Source organism: Larus michahellis, chromosome 8 (genome assembly GCF_964199755.1).
Source record: "Larus michahellis chromosome 8, bLarMic1.1, whole genome shotgun sequence".
NCBI lineage: Eukaryota > Metazoa > Chordata > Aves > Charadriiformes > Laridae > Larus > Larus michahellis.
In genome coordinates, this window is record NC_133903.1 from 7682753 (window position 1) to 7699547 (window position 16795).

The window sequence follows — 16795 nt, forward strand, 5'->3', positions numbered from 1 at the left end:
TGAACTCTGCTCTTTGTAAGGTTTAGGCATAAACTTCGAGACAGGACAAGCTGTCAGCTCCCCCCTGTGTCACAGGCTGTCAGTTTGAGGGAACATTGTCACGGATTTTTTTTATTGTTACTTGTCTCTTCTTTAGCTGCGCAGATTGCTTAAGAGAATGGCACTCTGTGGAGTTTGACCCATGAGCCCTGATAGTGAAAATAATACACTTCTCACCAGAGCCACGGGAGACCGAAAGAGTAACTTCGGGCCATTAGTTTAACTTTGACTATAAATATTCCTTCTCATTCCTTGTGACACCGTTAACAGCTCCGCTGGCAAATCCCGATTCTCTGGCAATATTTAAGCTGCCTGTCAGTTGGCAGAGGCTTGGTGGTGCCCGGCGCAGGGAACAGAATGAGACCCAGCTGAGCGCAGTAAGTTCCCTTTCAGCTTCTACCTCGAGTCGGGGAGCTCCGGTTGGTGCGTGGGTTCGGGGCTGCTGCTGGGCTGCCTTTCAGCCCCGGCAAGCGGTGGTGTCTTTAGGAGGTGGACAGACCTGGGAATGCTTTAAAAAAATCCTGTTGAGGAGGCATTTAGAGCGATAGAGTCCCAACGGGTTACTCAAGACCCACGTGGGCTGCGTCTCTCCCCGGACCATTGATAAAGGGCTGGCTTCAGCCGCTTCATTTCAATGCCATGGATGTTCCCTCCTCACAATCTCTGGCGAGGAAAGCGCTGCCGCCTGTGCCAGGCACCAAGGGAGACTGGGCTGTGAGCTGAATTCACAAAACGGGCAAAATTTCCACTGGGCTGCGGCAGAGTTAGGATCTGAAATCAGAGCAACCGAGCCTGCTGCATTTTTCTTAATGCTCACCCTCATCCCCGGCTCCGGGAGCCGCAAGGGGGGCTTTAACCAGGCACCTGTATTCAGCTCCGGGGATCTCCCCCGGAGTGTATCCCGCGTTTCCTTTCCTTACTGGTGGGCACGGCAAATGCCTGCAGAGCTCTGCCCCACATCCGCACGTGTTTCGGAGGGAAAGACACAACACTCTTCTGCATGTGTGGCTGAATCCCGAGTGAGATTGAGCGTACGTAGCTTATAGCATTGGCTGTACCGCCGCTGCTGACCGCCCGCCGCGGGCCCTGGGATGGGAAGTGTCTCGGGATGAAAAGAAACAGCAACATCAGAGCTGCGAAAGAGAAAGTAGGAGGTGTTGGAGCAGGGTTAGCAACTTCCCAAGGCTGACATACCAAACCCTGTTTTTCTTTTCCTAGTTAGAGGTTAAGCATGCCAGTAAAAACTCGGCAACAGCCAAGAAAAATTGCCTCTTAAAGAGGTAAGATAGCACTGATCTTTGGTGCCCTGTATCCTTGAAAGGCAGGAGCTCCCAAGGAATTCAGTGGGATCCAGGGGCTTTACAAGGCACAGAAAAGGCTCTGCCGAGGCGCTGCAAGTCCCTGGTCCTGTCCCAGTGCTGCCACCACTGCCACTAAGCCAGAACATGGCTCTGTACCATCTCTGGCTCTTGTGCTGGTGGCTGTTGATGTCTCAGTATACGACCTGCCAGCAGTTTCCTGGTATCTGCCACCGGGAAACTGCTTATTTATTGCTTAACCTTTTTGTAAATGCAGGACTGGCTGTAGCGGGGTCATGGGGCAGGGTTTGCCCTCCTGAGAAATCGCTGCATCTCTGTCACCACGGCACTTGCGACCCCATTCCCTATCTCTGCTCCTTCACACACCCGGGCGGCAGGTGCCCGGCGGTGCCAGGGGTGCAGGAGAGCAGCCAGGTGTGCTTCAGGCAAGTCTTCAGTCCGCAGGTGAGCTCAGGGCAGGTTCCAGCTCTGGCTCAACGCATCCACAAAGGGGTGAAGCCAGCGGAGGTTGTGAAACACGCGACGGAGGGACAGGGCGGCTGTTTCGGTCCGGGGCGTTCAGAGGAAGAACTTGTTCGACCACTTGCTGTCAGACCATCCGCGCCTGGAGCCCTGGGCTGGTGTAGGCCACCCTTCGCCCCACCTTCTTCAGCTTTTTGGCAGGGATGAGCTTATAAGTGTTGCCCCAGCCGCATAGGCAGGAGGACGAGGACCAGCAGACACCCGGCCCAGCCGTCCCGGCAACACCTGGGCTGGACCCGGAGCTGAGCCGGCTGCGAGGCGGCGCTGAGGCCGGGGAGCGCTGGTTCTGCTCCTCTTCAGAGGGACCGTCTCGGCTCAGCGGGGTAAGAGAAATAATCCTGGACCTGCTCCATGGCTGGAGGGTGGCAGTGCCTGGGGATGCCTGGTGACCGACAGCGGCCACCACCGAGCCAGGGAATCCCTGAGGTGGGCCTTGCCCTGCCTTGGCCGCACCAGGGCTGCCACTCGCCTACGGTCCTGCTCTCAAAGTGGGGCCGAGCCTGGGTGAGGGGAGGAGGAGGAAACGAGGAGGAACTGTGTTAATTCAGATACCCGGCTGACATCCCTGCATGGACGTTATCCTGCCCCTTCCTCCAAAGGGCAGCAGCCTGGCACCACAGGGCGCTCCGGAGGGCTCCAGAGAGCCCTCGCAGAGGTCCCTCACTGGTGCCACATCTCCTCATCAGGCATTTCTGGACAAGAAAATGAGGTTTTCTTGCTGCGGGAAGCACACGAGTATCTCACCTGCAGGAAATGCCTCTGCGGGCTGGTGTGCAGGACGGAGCCCCAGCTCTGGCACCGGCTCTTCTGCCGCTCGGTGTCGGTCCCACACCGCTGCTACCAGCAGTACCTGCCACTCATCCCCGCTGCCCTGGCTTGCTGCAGCATGGCAGAGGGTACATCCTTCCCTGTGCTCGGCGACACGCTGCCAGCCTCCATGCCCGATAAGGGAGTGGAGAGGGCAGTGCCTGCTCGCCGGGAAGGCAGCCTTTCTCAGGAGGAAACCCAAGCACTCTCTGCACCCGGGACCAAGCTCTCGCTGTGGCGAAGGAGGAAAAACACCACCACTGCTGGAGCAGTTCATGTATCTTCACATCCCACCTGCTCGTCATGGGCATGTTTCTGGCAGCAGCTTCTCGCCAAGGCCACTCCCACAGTGCCGCTGCCCTGGGACCTGAAGGCTGTCATCACCGTCTGTGTCACATCACGGTCCTTTCCTCTGGCTATTTCATCTCTTTACACCTCTTCTCTAAGGCACCCATTTCTCTGACAGTTAAGAAAATTATCCACTGCAAAGGAAATCCAACCAACCCACATCTGGCCTGCCCGCTGCCAGCATCTTCACATCGCAGACAGGGACTCATGGATGCAAATGCCAGAGACAAGAACCATCTCCTCGGCTCTGGCATGAGCAGCACTGCAGCCGGAGCCACGGAGCCGATAACCTCTGAATTACTCAAGAAACAGTCAACACCTTCATGGTGCTGCCACATCCTCTCCTAACCATGCAACCCATTTTTTGACAGATACATGCATCAAGATACAGGAGCACTCAGCCTGCATAAGAAACCATGGAGACCACCAGCAGCACTCCATCCTCGGTGACCCCCTCGTGGGATGTGTTTCCCCAGAAGATGCTGGGCCCCATAGACATTGCTGTTCTCGTGCTGTACTTTGTGTTTGTCCTCGCGGTTGGGCTGTGGGTAAGCAGATACTGTTAAAAGCTTTTGTATGTGCCCATTATACTGAGAAATATGGCTGTTTGGGCCTCAAGTCATTTTACTTCCGCTCAAACCTGGCCACACTTCACTGGATTCAACTGAACAAGAGGAAAGATAGAGCTTACAGGTCCTTTTCCTCACTTCAGCCCAGGGAAGCGTCCTCACTGCTCCAGAGGAGAGCTGTTCAGCTCTAGTGTTCGCCAAGGTTTTGAGAACCCTTGTAAGGAAGAGGTCGTCTAAGTTCAAAGTATTGCTAATAATAATGTTTTGTTCATCCAGGAAGGAATTGCTGTCCTATAAATCACCTATGCTTGTCTGCAGTGGTCTCGACAGCAGATTCCATAAATTAAAAATACTGTTTATATATAATTAGTGCAGAAGGACATCCTTCTGGCACGGCTTCTGTAATAGCAGAAGCACAATCTGGCTGTCATAAGGCAGAGATTAATAGTTGCTCCCTTTAAATGGGGTGCATAACTCTCAAGGTGTTGTGTGAAACTATCTGAAATCTCTGAAGAACAGGAGTCAGTGAGTAATACGTGCAATGCCGAGCATTTCTCCTGGCTGTGCCTAATAACGAGGGAAGTCACCAGTTCTTGGCCAAAATTGCTTGTCTTCCTTGCGGATCTGGAATGATTTAGTTTGCTTATCACAGAAAACATTTAATCAGGATGCTGAGATGATAGAAAACTTTGCACGATGCTTAGAGCATTAGTGGTTCCCTCCCACTTCTGCTGCTCTCTTGTCCCCCAGGATTTCCCAGCAGCAACTGCAGGTCCTGCAAAGAAACCCTTCGCTTTCATCTGATCTGATGACAGTACAGAGTCTCCCGCTGGGGAAATCGCTTGCTATACTTTGAGCAGCAACTGAAATGACTGCTAAAACCTGTGCTCTGCTTTTCTCCTTTCCCAGTCCATGTGGAAGACGCAGCGCAGCACTGTAAAAGGCTACTTTCTAGCTGGGGGACAAATGGTTTGGTGGCCTGTAAGTATCTATTATCATTACACTGCTTGTGCCCCTAGGCTATAGCAAGACTGAGAAGCACTTCTGTCCAAGCAGAACTTATTTCTCCAAACACACACACACACACAAATTACTTCCATGTTTTGCAAAGACTCAATTACAATACTGGCTTTTTTTTTCCCATATTTGAGAGTGGGGAAGCGGAGCTGCTGCAGGGCACCTGCCACAGCCCTGCCCCGCTGCGAGAGCCAGCCCTCCGGCTTGCGAAGCCTGTCCAGCTCTGCATACTTTTATCTGGAGATTTCCAGCATTAACTGGGTGGTCCCCATCACAGACACAGCTTTATGTTGAGCCAGTCTGCTCGGTGGGGTATTTCATTTGGGCTGGTCTGGTGAGTCAGTATGTAATAGCGTATACTAATATAAGAACCTGATGACCTGACTTTTCTACTTGTTACCTCTACCTTCTGCCCTGCTCCCTCACAAGAGACTGGACACTGTTTTGGAAGAAGGATGGTCCTAAACATGCCCACAAATGAGTGATAGGCAGCGAATGATGAAAGAAGGTGGACAGAGGTGCCAGAGTCACTGAACATGTAGGCAAAGAAGAAGGTGGCAGAGGGTGACAAGGATTTCATGTCCTCCATAGTCATGAGTGGGGGAACAGCATCACTGTGTTCTCATCTGGTCCTTGTGCCAGGGCCAGATCCGATTTCCTCTCTTTCTCCAGGTGGGCGCATCCCTGTTTGCCAGCAATGTTGGAAGTGGCCACTTCATCGGCCTGGCTGGATCAGGAGCTGCCTCGGGAATAGCCGCAACAGCCTATGAGTGGAACGTGAGTGTGGCATGGTGACTCTGTAGCTGTCTCCATGCTGGATGGGGCAACTCCAACACCAACAAGTCACCACACAAGGGTATAGGTCTGGCAGATCCAAAGGCTCAGAATGCTGCTGCATGAGCTAGAACTCACCACCAGCTGCTGGGGGTTGGAGGCCCCTGAGGGATAACCCAGTCCCCGTGTCCCCACTGATCCACCCGATCGCAGCCTTGACCAGCATTGCTGACCTTCTTTCCATTTGTTTTGCAGGGGATGTTTTGTGTGTTGGTGCTGGCCTGGCTATTCCTTCCAATTTACATAGCAGCAGGAGTAAGTAGATGGGAAGTTGCGTCTATCAATGATTTGCTGGTATTTAAACCACCTGTTTGGTTCATGGGCTCAACCACCTCCTGCAGCACTTGTGCTTCTGCTGGCAGGGCAGGACGTGAGCCATGCTGCACCCAGCTGCCTGGGATAAAGGGGACAAGAGCTGCTGCCTGGGAACAGCACTGAGGGTTCAGGTGCGGGGGTCAGACTGCTCCGCTGCCCTTGGCAATGGAGTAGAGTTGCTCCGTCTCCCGAGGAGATGGATGAAGGCTCTCTTATCACAGTTTATAGTGAGCCTTATGTCAGATATTATAGCAAAGTCAGTGCTTGCTAAGCTGTTGTGCTAGCCTAAGTAGGCAGCTGAGAAACAAATATCAGTACAGTGTGAGCGGCAGGGCTGTTCTGGTCCTTTACCAGTGCAAGCCACCCACACCGGCTCCGCGGGTGAGCTCTCTGCAATTCACGGGAGCGACTGCATACCAGCTTCTCTGATGGTATGTATGTCTCTCGCCTAGGTAACTACCATGCCTGAGTACTTGCGAAAACGTTTTGGAGGCAAAAGAATTCAGATGTTCCTGGCGATTCTCTACTTGTTCATCTATATCTTCACCAAAATATCAGTAAGTAGAAAAAAACATGGGAACAGACTGAATCAAATTCACTTTGGAAACACGTGCTGATCAGCGAGGCTGAGAAATGCAACTACTGGCCCTTCCCTATACTAGCAGAAAAGGGTGTATTATCAAAGTGTCTGAGGAACATAGACTATAGCTGTTTTGAGAACCTACACAAAAAGAATAACTTCTTTTTTTTTCCCATGAAGGATCTGAACACTTGCTACAGTAGGGGAGGTAAAGCCAGGTGTCAATGTCCTGAGCGATAGCTCATTGAAAAGTTGAGTTGTGAGCGTGGATGCGTTTGTTGTTAGATTTTGTACATCTGGCAGCTTACCCAGTTTCTTCCCTTTGCATGTTTATTGCCTGCGCAAGCACCAAATGCTGTTATGTGCACGATGAATAAGAACGTAGGAGTTGGTATGTGTTTAGGTGAAAGAAGTTTAGTGATTTATTGCACCTGTTTGATGTCGTGCCTTGAATAAATAACTGAATCAACCCTTGCACAACACCTCACTAGCTGTTTATTAACTGTGCAGCAGTGCATGAATCTGTGAAATCAGACAAGACCCTGCCAGTGTTTTTCCTGTACGTACGGGGCCAAAGTGGGACACGCTGTCTGACACACACCTGCCTGTGTCCCCTCTGAAAGGGATGCGAGTCGCGGGGTTGAGGTGGCACTGAGGAGCTAGGCTCAGGTTCTCCGCTAGAAAAAACTAACCATTTGATGCAAATCTCTGACGATACAATTCCTGAGAGAGAACGGATCATTCAGATGCTTTTATATCTGTCTGTCATTTGCCTATCCTAAAGCTCTCCTAAACTGCAGCATTTTTACGTAGCAGCAGAGCCAGTTGGTCTGGGCTGGGTCCCAGCCCCAAGGTCGCTCTTCCTTATTATCTCGCTGTCACCGTGTCAGCAGGGAGGAATTCACGTTGTGGCAAACCGGTGCTGGGGCTGGCGGCCGCTGAGGCACCCAGGGGGGTTTGCACGGTGGGTGCTCCAGTCCCACAGCCAGCACAGCTCCCCCCACCCCGCTCGCCGGTGCTCCGGGAAAGAGATAAGCTCACCCCACCCAAATGCCTTTTGCACGGAGCCCTGTGCATGCTCCCCCTCTCTCGGGACAGCTTCACCATCGCCCTCCCTGTCCCCCCATGGCCAGTAATAATAAACTGTCTAAATGCTGAATTGAACCTGGTCGTAATGGACAGGAGGCAGGAGCTGGGGCTGCAGAGGGATGCGCCACGTGGAGAAGATGCTGTGGGGAGCTAGAGGGTCACAAGCCAGACTGGTTCCTCTAAAGGAGACAGCTTGGTCAGCTAAATGTTCACACTCCCTGGTACTAATACCTTTGAGGGGCTCGGTAATATCCTTCCAACTGCGATAACTATCTTTTTCTCTAGGTCGATATGTACGCTGGGGCCCTCTTCATTCAGCAAGCCTTGCACTGGGACCTCTATATCGCTGTGGTAGGCTTGCTGGCAATCACAGCCGTCTACACTGTTGCGGGTACGTGGCTGAGTTCCAAATCACACTCCAGATCCTGCTTAGTGAGCTGAGCGTGTTCATGCAGTTCACTGTGCATCCTCGTGCATCTGGTTTTGCCATGAGTACGGATAATGGCGGGGGGGTGGGGGCGAAGAAACCGACAACCTGCCCGTCAAGAAAAAATTACCAGATAAGAGTAAATGAATACCCCTTATAAGGCCACACCAGATAGGGATGCATGTCAGTTCCGCTTTAAGGAGAAGCTATGCTCCAGGCATTTGCACAATACATTTTTCCTCTGGGCTCTTTGGAGGGATGAGCGGATTTACATAACAATGAGCCGTGTAATGGGGAAAGCATTGTCAGCCTTGGGTGCCCTTTCGGGTTTTATGGGTGGCCAAATGGAAAAAAGCCATGCACGGAGTAAGCAGCAAATCCCAAACAAATAAAGGTTGCTCCTTTCCCAGTGCTCACCCCGAGTGATGTTGCTCATAAATATCCCCGCACCTTTTTTTTTTTTTCTCGTCTCCTCCTTATTCAGCTTGGGCTTTGTTTTGGAGCTTTTCCATGTATTTCCTGTAGAAGTACTTATACTGGACTTTGGCTTTTTAGTGACAAAATGGTGACTCATGATCCAAAACACGAGAAATTTCAGCCAAAGTGTAATGCACAGGAACTGGCCGAGCTGCCCCCCAGCACAGCCAGCCTGCCAGGCACCGGGCTGGGCTTAACGCTGCTTCTCAAAAACTTCTGCAAAGTGTGAGATGCTACAACAGAATAAACCCAGTTTCCCACAGTTTGCTCTTTCTCTGCTCTCTTAGGTGGCCTGGCAGCTGTGATATACACAGACGCTCTGCAAACTTTCATCATGCTGATCGGGGCTATGACTCTCATGGTCTTCAGTGAGTGTTTCCCTGGGGTTTTATTACTAAAACTATGATAGAAGCTTTACCAAGTGCTACAAACAAGCTGAATCATCACAACCGATTACTCAATTGATGTTCTGGGAACTGCTTTCTATATACTCTCCTGGAGGAACACATACTCATACAAATAATCTTACAGTAGTTCTTTATGTGTTAAAAATGCATGAGTACTCCCTGAAAAATCTCTAAAGAAATACGTTCTGAAGCAGTATCATAGGTGAACAAGCACCTTCTCTAGCCAGCAGTTTTAGTGTTATGCCATCCCCCAGCCCAATCTTCGAGTCAATAGCTTTTGATTTTTAAAGAATACTTGTGGAGGATCACCCACAGCAAACTACAGAGACTGCAAATCAGAGTACCGTCCCGGGAAGATGTGATAACCTTCTTCTCATGACCTATTTTAGGCTTTGTTGAAGTTGGCGGTCTTGAAGGTCTGCAGACAAAATACTTTGATGCCGTTCCCAGCACCCGCAAGGAAAACAGTAGCTGCGGTTTGCCAAGACAAGATGCTTTTCACATTTTCCGAGACCCTGTTAACTCTGACCTTCCCTGGCCAGGAGTTTTGGTAGGAATGACCATCCCCTCCCTGTGGTACTGGTGTACAGATCAGGTGGGTTACTGCGTATTGCTTTCTTGGGTTTCAAGAACATGCTATGGGTTGTTTGAATCTGATTACAAACCGAGGGTCTGCAAGGTAGCCTGGACCGGTTTACTGTTTCTGATGGGAGTTTAGTAAAATCTGATGGTTTCAATCCTAAAGATGCAAAACTTGATATGCATAACTAAATTTTGGGAATCATTTCAATGTAAAAAGCGGTAAGAATGTGTTTGTGAGTTAATCCCAGTCTATAAAGAAGTTTTCAGTTTGTTTTGTTTTGTTTTGTTTTTAACTTAAACCTTTCACTTCTTGCGAACCACCTGTGAATTCACTCTTTCAGCTTTCCAGGGCTCTGCCTACCATCCCTCCCAGCGACAACATTAGAGCCAGCAAGACTGCAGCCCTAAGCAACCTCCTGATGTTCCTGTAGTACTCTTGTCTAACTCATTTTGCCCATTTCAGAGTCTGTCCTGCTTTGACAGGAGGGCTGCTGACCTGTCCAGGCTTAGCCATCGGCTCAGGGAAGTCCCCAACAAAAGAAGAAAATTCTAAGCCTGAGTATGACTAGTTAAGGAACAGATTATGCAGCATGGTATTCTGCAAAAGCAAGGCTCAGATTTGAAGACACAAGCAGTGCCTTTCAGGTCTACATTTCTGTAAAGTACTCGGGATCTGAAGCAAGAATTATAAAGCTACAGCCAAGCTCTGTGTTCACCCTTCTTACATTTCAATAGTTTAGAGGAGGGTAAAGTATACACATGAACACAATTGGTATCGCGTCATCTACAACTAGCTCCTGTCTGCTGACAGCAGACCAAACACATTTCTTAATTCCTAGGTCATCGTTCAGAGGTCCCTTGCTGCTAAAAACCTCTCTCACGCCAAAGGAGGCTCCTTGATGACCTCCTACTTGAAAATTTTGCCCCTCTTTATGATGGTAATGCCGGGAATGATCAGCCGGATTCTCTTCCCAGGTAAGTGCTAAAGGAGAGATCTGTTCCCTCTACTTGTCACTACTGTTGTGCCTACTCTACGGAGCTGGAACAGCCTGTACCGAGTAAGTTAAAAACTTGCAATGCATCAAATGCCCAAAGCATGAAGAAACTTGCTTCCAGTTATAAGCGGAAGAATGTGCATCCTCCTACAGCAGACCCCAGACACGTATTGCACAACGTGCTAGAGCCGTTGGCTGTCATCCATCCTCACAGCAGTTGTGCTGATCTTTCTGAGCTTGCTACCTGCAGCAGCTCTGCGTTTTGATCCATGCTCTGAGTCCCCTCCTGCACCCAACATGCTAGTCCTCCTGCAGTTTAAGTTTGAGGCACTCGGAGAAACCCTAACATACCACCTGGAATGTCGTAAACTGCTCACCAGGTGGGAACGTGTGGATGTGCCTGTCTGTCAGGAGCTGTGCTAGAGGTGGGCGGACAGCCTCAGTCCTCAAGTGATCAGCATTCCTAGAAAAGAATTAGACATGCAGGGCAGGTCAACTACCGATACGGATTGTATCTTTCGCATGCAAGCAAAAAAAGGGAAAACGGGGAGCTCAGTGCTGCCCTGACCTCACTGGGTTGTGAGAGTCCACTGTCGTTTGCTGGAAGCTTTCCAAGCTTTCCAGTATTTCACTTAGAAAGCAGTTTACAACATTCAGTAGACTAACTTGTTTAGATATATTGGTTTATTGTGGCTACGGAATACTGCCTCTTACTCCCTCTTGCATATTTTAGATCTGGTGGCTTGTGCAGATGCAGAAATTTGCCGAAAAATCTGTGGCAATCCGTCTGGCTGTTCCGATATTGCTTATCCTAAGCTGGTCATAGAACTTCTGCCTGTAGGTAAGGAGCTTGGCCTGTAGGTAAGGTGCTGGCACTGATGGGTACAGTACACACCAGCCAAAAGGCATCTGTGAGAGAAGTTCAGGGAGGAAAATACTCTGCAACTATAATTTTAGTGGGGTTTATGTTGGGCTTGGTGATGATCCAGTATCCAGAGGTCTAATTCAGTCAAATCTGGATAAGAGATAAAGCACAGATGCTTAACAATGAGAATCAACTGTTAACACCTTCCTATCACTACCAATTTTAAAACTGGGGCTAAAAACATTTTTAAAAGTCTGTTCTAGTTCAAAGGAGAATTCAAGGACATCCTACAGTGTGGTTATTGGGGATTCCTCAGGGCAGCTGTACTTCTTCTGTTTCCAGGACTCAGGGGCCTGATGATGTCAGTGATGATAGCAGCTCTCATGTCCTCCCTGACTTCCATCTTTAATAGTGCCAGCACCATTTTCACCATGGACCTCTGGAAACACTTCCGTCCTCGTTGCTCTGAGTGGGAACTCATGATTGTTGGCAGGTATGGAGAACTAGGACACGTGTATTATATCAGAGCCTGAGCATTAGAGACACATCTCAGCACACCTCGCAGCCTGCCGCCGCCGTATAGATGTAACGTCTTCATGTTGCACAGGTTTGCTGGAGGACTAGAGTGGGGACCTTATGGTTATGAGAGATCTCAGTAGAGTCTTGCACGCTGAGCAATTGGAAAAGAACAGTCTGAGTTAATAGTAATGGCATCTTTTTCTTGCACAGGGTCTTTGTGCTGCTGCTCACTGTGGTCTCCATCCTATGGATCCCACTGGTACAGGCTGGCCAGGGAGGGCAGCTCTTTATTTACATCCAGTCGATCAGCTCCTACCTGCAGCCCCCCGTGGCAATGGTGTTTATACTGGGTTGCTTCTGGAAAAGAGCAAATGAAAAGGTAACAGCTCCGCTGTGCTCAGCACAGTCACCTCCACGGCCTCGCTGTCCTCATGAGAGTCCTGCAGTTCAAACCACCAGCCCAGGCTGCTGTCCTGCTGCCCCTTGCAGTGTTTGGGAGAATGAAGGCACCCAGACCTCTGAAGAACCCAAGCAACCATCACCCACACAGGAGGCAGCAATTCCTGCCATTTTCCAAAGACTCGATTGGCATTTCAGAAGGAAAGAGATGACTGCATCACTCTGTCACAGGGTGTCCTTCACAAACCTTGAAGCCTGTTAGGGGCTTATTAGCCATCAGCTTATTACAGGGACTTGTATGATCTGCATCAGGGGGGCTACAGAAGGCACAGTGAGCCCAGAGGGCGAAGGAGCCAGAACAACTGGCATCAGGAGATCTAAACCTCCAGTTTCTCCACGAAGTCTGGCGCTGGGTAATGAGTAAAATCTTCCCAAACTGGGCTTTCATTACGTGGAGAGCAGTTGTCAGCCCCCCAGGGTTAAGGCAATCATTAGGATACAAATATCACTCTTCCAAGTATTCTGGCATAAGATGTTATCCTTCCCCTCCACACCAAAATTAAAAACCCACTAGATCCCACAGAGGAGAGTTACCAGGCTACTGTAACAGCACTGGCAGACTTAGATGGCAAGAGCAGAAAAGGGAGGAAAAGTAGCCCAACAAAAAAACAGCAAGGAGAAAGCCTGGCCAGCTTGTAGCCTGAGAATATGGATATAGCCCTGTATCCCGGGTGGGTGCTTGCTTCTTGCCCCAGTAAAAAATACCCTTCCTTTCCTAGGGCGCGTTCTGGGGCCTAGTGATCGGGCTGCTGCTGGGCGTCATTCGGCTGGTGCTGGACTTCATCTACCCAGAGCCCCAGTGCGGCGAGACCGACCTCCGACCAGGCGTGGTGAAGTACATGCACTATCTCTACTTCTCCATGGTCCTGGCCGCCATCTCCACGCTCACTGTGCTGGTCGTGAGCCTGCTCACAGAACCCCCCTCGGAAGAAATGGTGCGTCACCCCTTCAGATTTCTTTTGTTACTTGTAAATGGTTTCCAGGATGCCCCGCACTACATCCATGGGAATAATGCGGGGATAAATAATCTGGAAATGGAAGTTTCCGTTCATTCTTTATTTATGATCACACTTGGAATAATCTGTAACAGCAATCCCTCCTCTGCTCCGGCACCCTGCTGCCATTTAAGAGTTTGGTCCCGTAAATCCAGAGTCCCGCCCTGGAAACTGGTCAACAGTAGATGCTACAAAGAGCTGTTCTTAAATTCAAACGTGTGTTTAATGCATGACAAATTAGCTTTTTCCCTCTATTTTCCAAGAAATTCCAGCTTCTGGGTCATCTTTATCAACTCTCTTACTAATTTAGTGAGGAACCATTTTTACTCGCAGAAAAGAGAAATCAAGGGCAGAGAGCACACTTCCTCTGGAACAGGTTTGTGCCAGTTTGACTATTTTCAATAGATACACTGAGGCTACAGAAAAACATTAATAGCAGAAAGAAGGGCCAGAAGGGACCTTCAGAAATCATACAGCCAACGCATCCTTGTGCTTCAAGACAGGACTAACCTGATGTATTTATGAAAGACCTGGTGAACTTATTCTTAAAAGTCTCCAGAGAGGGAGAATGCCCAGGGAGGCGTGTGATCGATTTGAGAGCTCACCTGCCCTACCGGTAGCAGTTTTTCCTCATCTCCAACCTGAATCTTTCCAGCTTCATGTTGTGCTCATCCCTTTCTGTCCACCCTATCGTTGATACTGAGAACGTTTCTCTTTAATGAGTCTTTTACATATTTGAAGAAAATTATCATATCTCCCACCTGTCTTCTCTTCTCTCCACAACCCCAGTTCTTTGAATCATTCCTCCCTGGCCGCAATTTCCATTCTTTTGCTCCCTTCACTGACCCACTCTCAGTCTGCGTCCAGTGATGGTCCCGTGCAGAAATGTCTCCTCCTCAGTAACAGAGAGTGAAGAATGGCATCTGTACCAACAGCTATCGTGTTCCAGGCAAAACTAAACCCAACATGCCGGTGGTAGCCATCGCTTCTATAGTTACCAGCTGAGCACTTGGCTGTTCACCTGCTCCAACAGGGCAGGAGAACAGATTTCAGCCCCTCTAAGTATTCTCTCTGCAGGCTGCTCTACTGCTAAGGTAGTCCTTTAAACAACCATGAAAGCAGTTTTCTTTAACACCACTCTTCATGCCATCAGATAAGTCGGCTTACCTGGTTCACACGCGGGGATCTACCAGCCAAGAAAGACCTAGCAGTCAGCCCTTCCCCTGATGCTGCAAAAGGAGTGTGTGAAGCTGAGCGCCCAGCTCTCCAGATTGATATAAGCATTGCTTCTGAAAATAGTTCAAATGATAATAAATGTAAGTGCTGCAACATCGTATTCAGTAATACCTACACTTAACAACCCTAGGCATTATGTAGAGCCTTTGAAGACAAGAAACGTTAAAACTCCTTCCTCTGGATTTCTGTAACTTCAGGGCATGCTAAAAGGTTTTTACCTGACAGTGTTACCTAAGCAGAAGTTTAGTTTCTTTTCCATCTCTTGATGGCATTAGAAATGCTTGAAATCGAGAAGGAGCTGGATGGGATACAGAAAGCCATGCCCGTTATCCTGCACTAGCGCCGGGTGCTGCTTGCGCCTGCTGCGAGGAGAACTGGTTGAAAAAGGGGAGGGTGGAGGAAAAGCACAATTATTTTCACAAAATTCCATTTCTGTTTTTCAGTGATGTTTTCTGATCGACTCTAGCAGCAGGGAGAACCCAGAGCCCTGGGCGGAGTTCTTGACAGATCAGTGAAGGAGGATTTACATTTTTTAAAACTTGTACTTGTCGGTATTAGGTACAAACACGCATAGCAACTCATTCTGCATTTTCCAGCGATGATTACCATCACTTGTTTTTGCCAGGCTTGGGACACTGTTTATGTAACTGCGCAGCTTTTGCTATGTATTGCTTTGATCTATAAAAAGCTGTTGAAAACATCAGTAAGTTAATGAATTATGGTGCAGATCTCCCAACCGGCTGGGAAGTCTCACGTTCGTTGTGCATGAGCGCTGTCTTCCCAGCATTTAGTCGTGTATGCCCTAACCCACACCAGAGCTGGGAAAATTCAATTTACACGTGTGTGGCGTGGAGTAACCCTAAATGGACTAGAGCGTGCACTTGCAAGAGGAAGCTGATGGGCACCGAGCAGCTACAGCTCAGCTTTTAGGTCTGGTCTACTATTACTCTTTATTAAATGTTGGGAACAGCAGAACTTCAGCTCAGAACTCCAGGGAGAAAAGAAATTCATACTAGAGCTCCCAAAAGATGCTAATTGAAGGGATTCCTAAACCTCAGTGTAGCTAGTGTATTCATTTAAAGAACACTGGTGCATTTTTGCATCAAAACCCTTTGTACAGGACCACACTGATACATTCCTGGGATGTGTTCTGTTGGTGAGATTTATACCTCACTATTGACTGTCTTTTTAGGTACGACTAACGCCAAAGGGAACTCGAAGCTGGTGACCACCCTTCTGTGGCTCTGCGGGATGGAGCGCAAACAGGAAAATGCTGAGAACGTGGCGCCGACTAAACCCGAGCCGCTTCCCGTGGCTTCCCTGGAGGAGACACCGCTGGTGAAACACGTCCTGAACGCCAACTTGCTGTTGTGTGTGTGTGCTGGGATCTTCCTCTGGGCCTACTTCGCATAGCAGTCGGCTATTCGACTCCAGATGACATCAACTAATTTTAATTGGTGTAAATAATAATAACTAGCAGAGGGTTAATGTAATTCATAATGCTTTCTAAATTTTATTTCTTTATTTAAGAAGACAGAGCCTCCTCCCTAATCCTTTCCTTATTTCCAGTGGAGGCCTGGCTGTGAAAGGTGCCGAGCCCTCAGCACCACCACGGTCAGACCCAAACACGGGTGTGAGGGGAACTAAGGAAGGCAGCTAGGCAGAAGAGGTTTGTTTGGGTATTTTAAATATTTAATTATGCTCTTTGGGGTTAGAGCACCGCCTGGAATTCAGGAAGTCTAGATTCTCTTCCTATTTATGCCTCTGTAACCAGCTCCAAGCGCTTGTTTCCCCTTTGGATCAGCTCCTCTGCCCTGGAGGAGAGCCCAGGCCTGCTGCCGGTGCGGGCTGGCAGCAGCAGCCGTGCCTCGCTGCCTCAGCGGGCAGAAGCGCCTGTGCAATTAGCGCTCCCGGGCCCGCTGACGCTTCTGTGAGTTTATGCTGAATTAACGAAGCTCTTGCGGCCTCCCTGCATTACAGCCTGCCCACACTGCTGGCAGTGCTGCCATGGTGGGGCTGACACCGACCGACACCAGCATCCAGCCTGGAAACTGCCCCAAAATTGTCATCAGGGACACCTGAAGAGAGCTAAACCAGCCCAAAGGCAGCAGGTGCTGGCAGGGAGGAGGGCAGCGCGGGGCCTGCTGGCACCCCCTCGCCCCCTGGGGCCGTTCTGCCAACGCTTCCGTGCCACGAAGACCCTCGGTCGGGACCAACGACTGCCGCTGGCCATCCCCAGGGCACTGCTGGAGGAGTGATTCAGCCTGGCCCCGTCCCCCGGGGCTTTGTGTAGCTGCAGATAAAACTTCATTAAAGAGCGAGAGCTGCTCCCCGCCTGCCTGGAGTGTGTGGGGCGTGGGGCGGGGTAAGGGGGGGAACTGTGCTCGAGGCCTC

The 16795-nt window shown here is 49.8% G+C and overlaps 1 protein-coding gene across 3 annotated transcripts; it reads left to right on the plus strand.

The window, feature by feature from the left end:
• The first annotated feature begins 324 nt into the window (after positions 1-324).
• SLC5A11 (solute carrier family 5 member 11) lies at positions 325-16733 on the plus strand. 3 transcript variants are annotated; one of them, XM_074598148.1, is made up of 16 exons: positions 325-416; positions 3407-3583; positions 4514-4585; positions 5294-5398; positions 5651-5710; positions 6223-6327; positions 7725-7830; positions 8631-8711; positions 9140-9345; positions 10172-10307; positions 11061-11168; positions 11535-11685; positions 11922-12090; positions 12890-13105; positions 14319-14481; positions 15594-16733. In XM_074598148.1, the coding sequence occupies exons 2-16, from the start codon at positions 3452-3454 to the stop codon at positions 15812-15814; spliced, it is 2031 nt and encodes a 676-aa protein (XP_074454249.1). In that variant the 5' UTR covers positions 325-416; positions 3407-3451; the 3' UTR covers positions 15815-16733. The 3 variants fall into 3 exon arrangements, with proteins under 3 accessions (XP_074454249.1, XP_074454250.1, XP_074454248.1); XM_074598149.1 differs by lacking the exon at positions 14319-14481 and having other exon boundaries at positions 15594-16731; XM_074598147.1 differs by lacking the exons at positions 14319-14481; positions 15594-16733 and having other exon boundaries at positions 12890-13570.
• Positions 16734-16795: the final 62 nt, after the last annotated feature.

Bases quoted from the DNA above. Each gene is read 5' to 3' on its own strand.
- SLC5A11 (XM_074598147.1), top strand. From the start codon at position 3,452: ATGGAGACCACCAGCAGCACTCCATCCTCGGTGACCCCCTCGTGGGAT. The intron at 6,328-7,724 runs GTAAGTAGAAAA...CTTTTTCTCTAG, and splicing joins ATATCTTCACCAAAATATCA to GTCGATATGTACGCTGGGGC. The intron at 10,308-11,060 runs GTAAGTGCTAAA...TGCATATTTTAG, and splicing joins CAGCCGGATTCTCTTCCCAG to ATCTGGTGGCTTGTGCAGAT.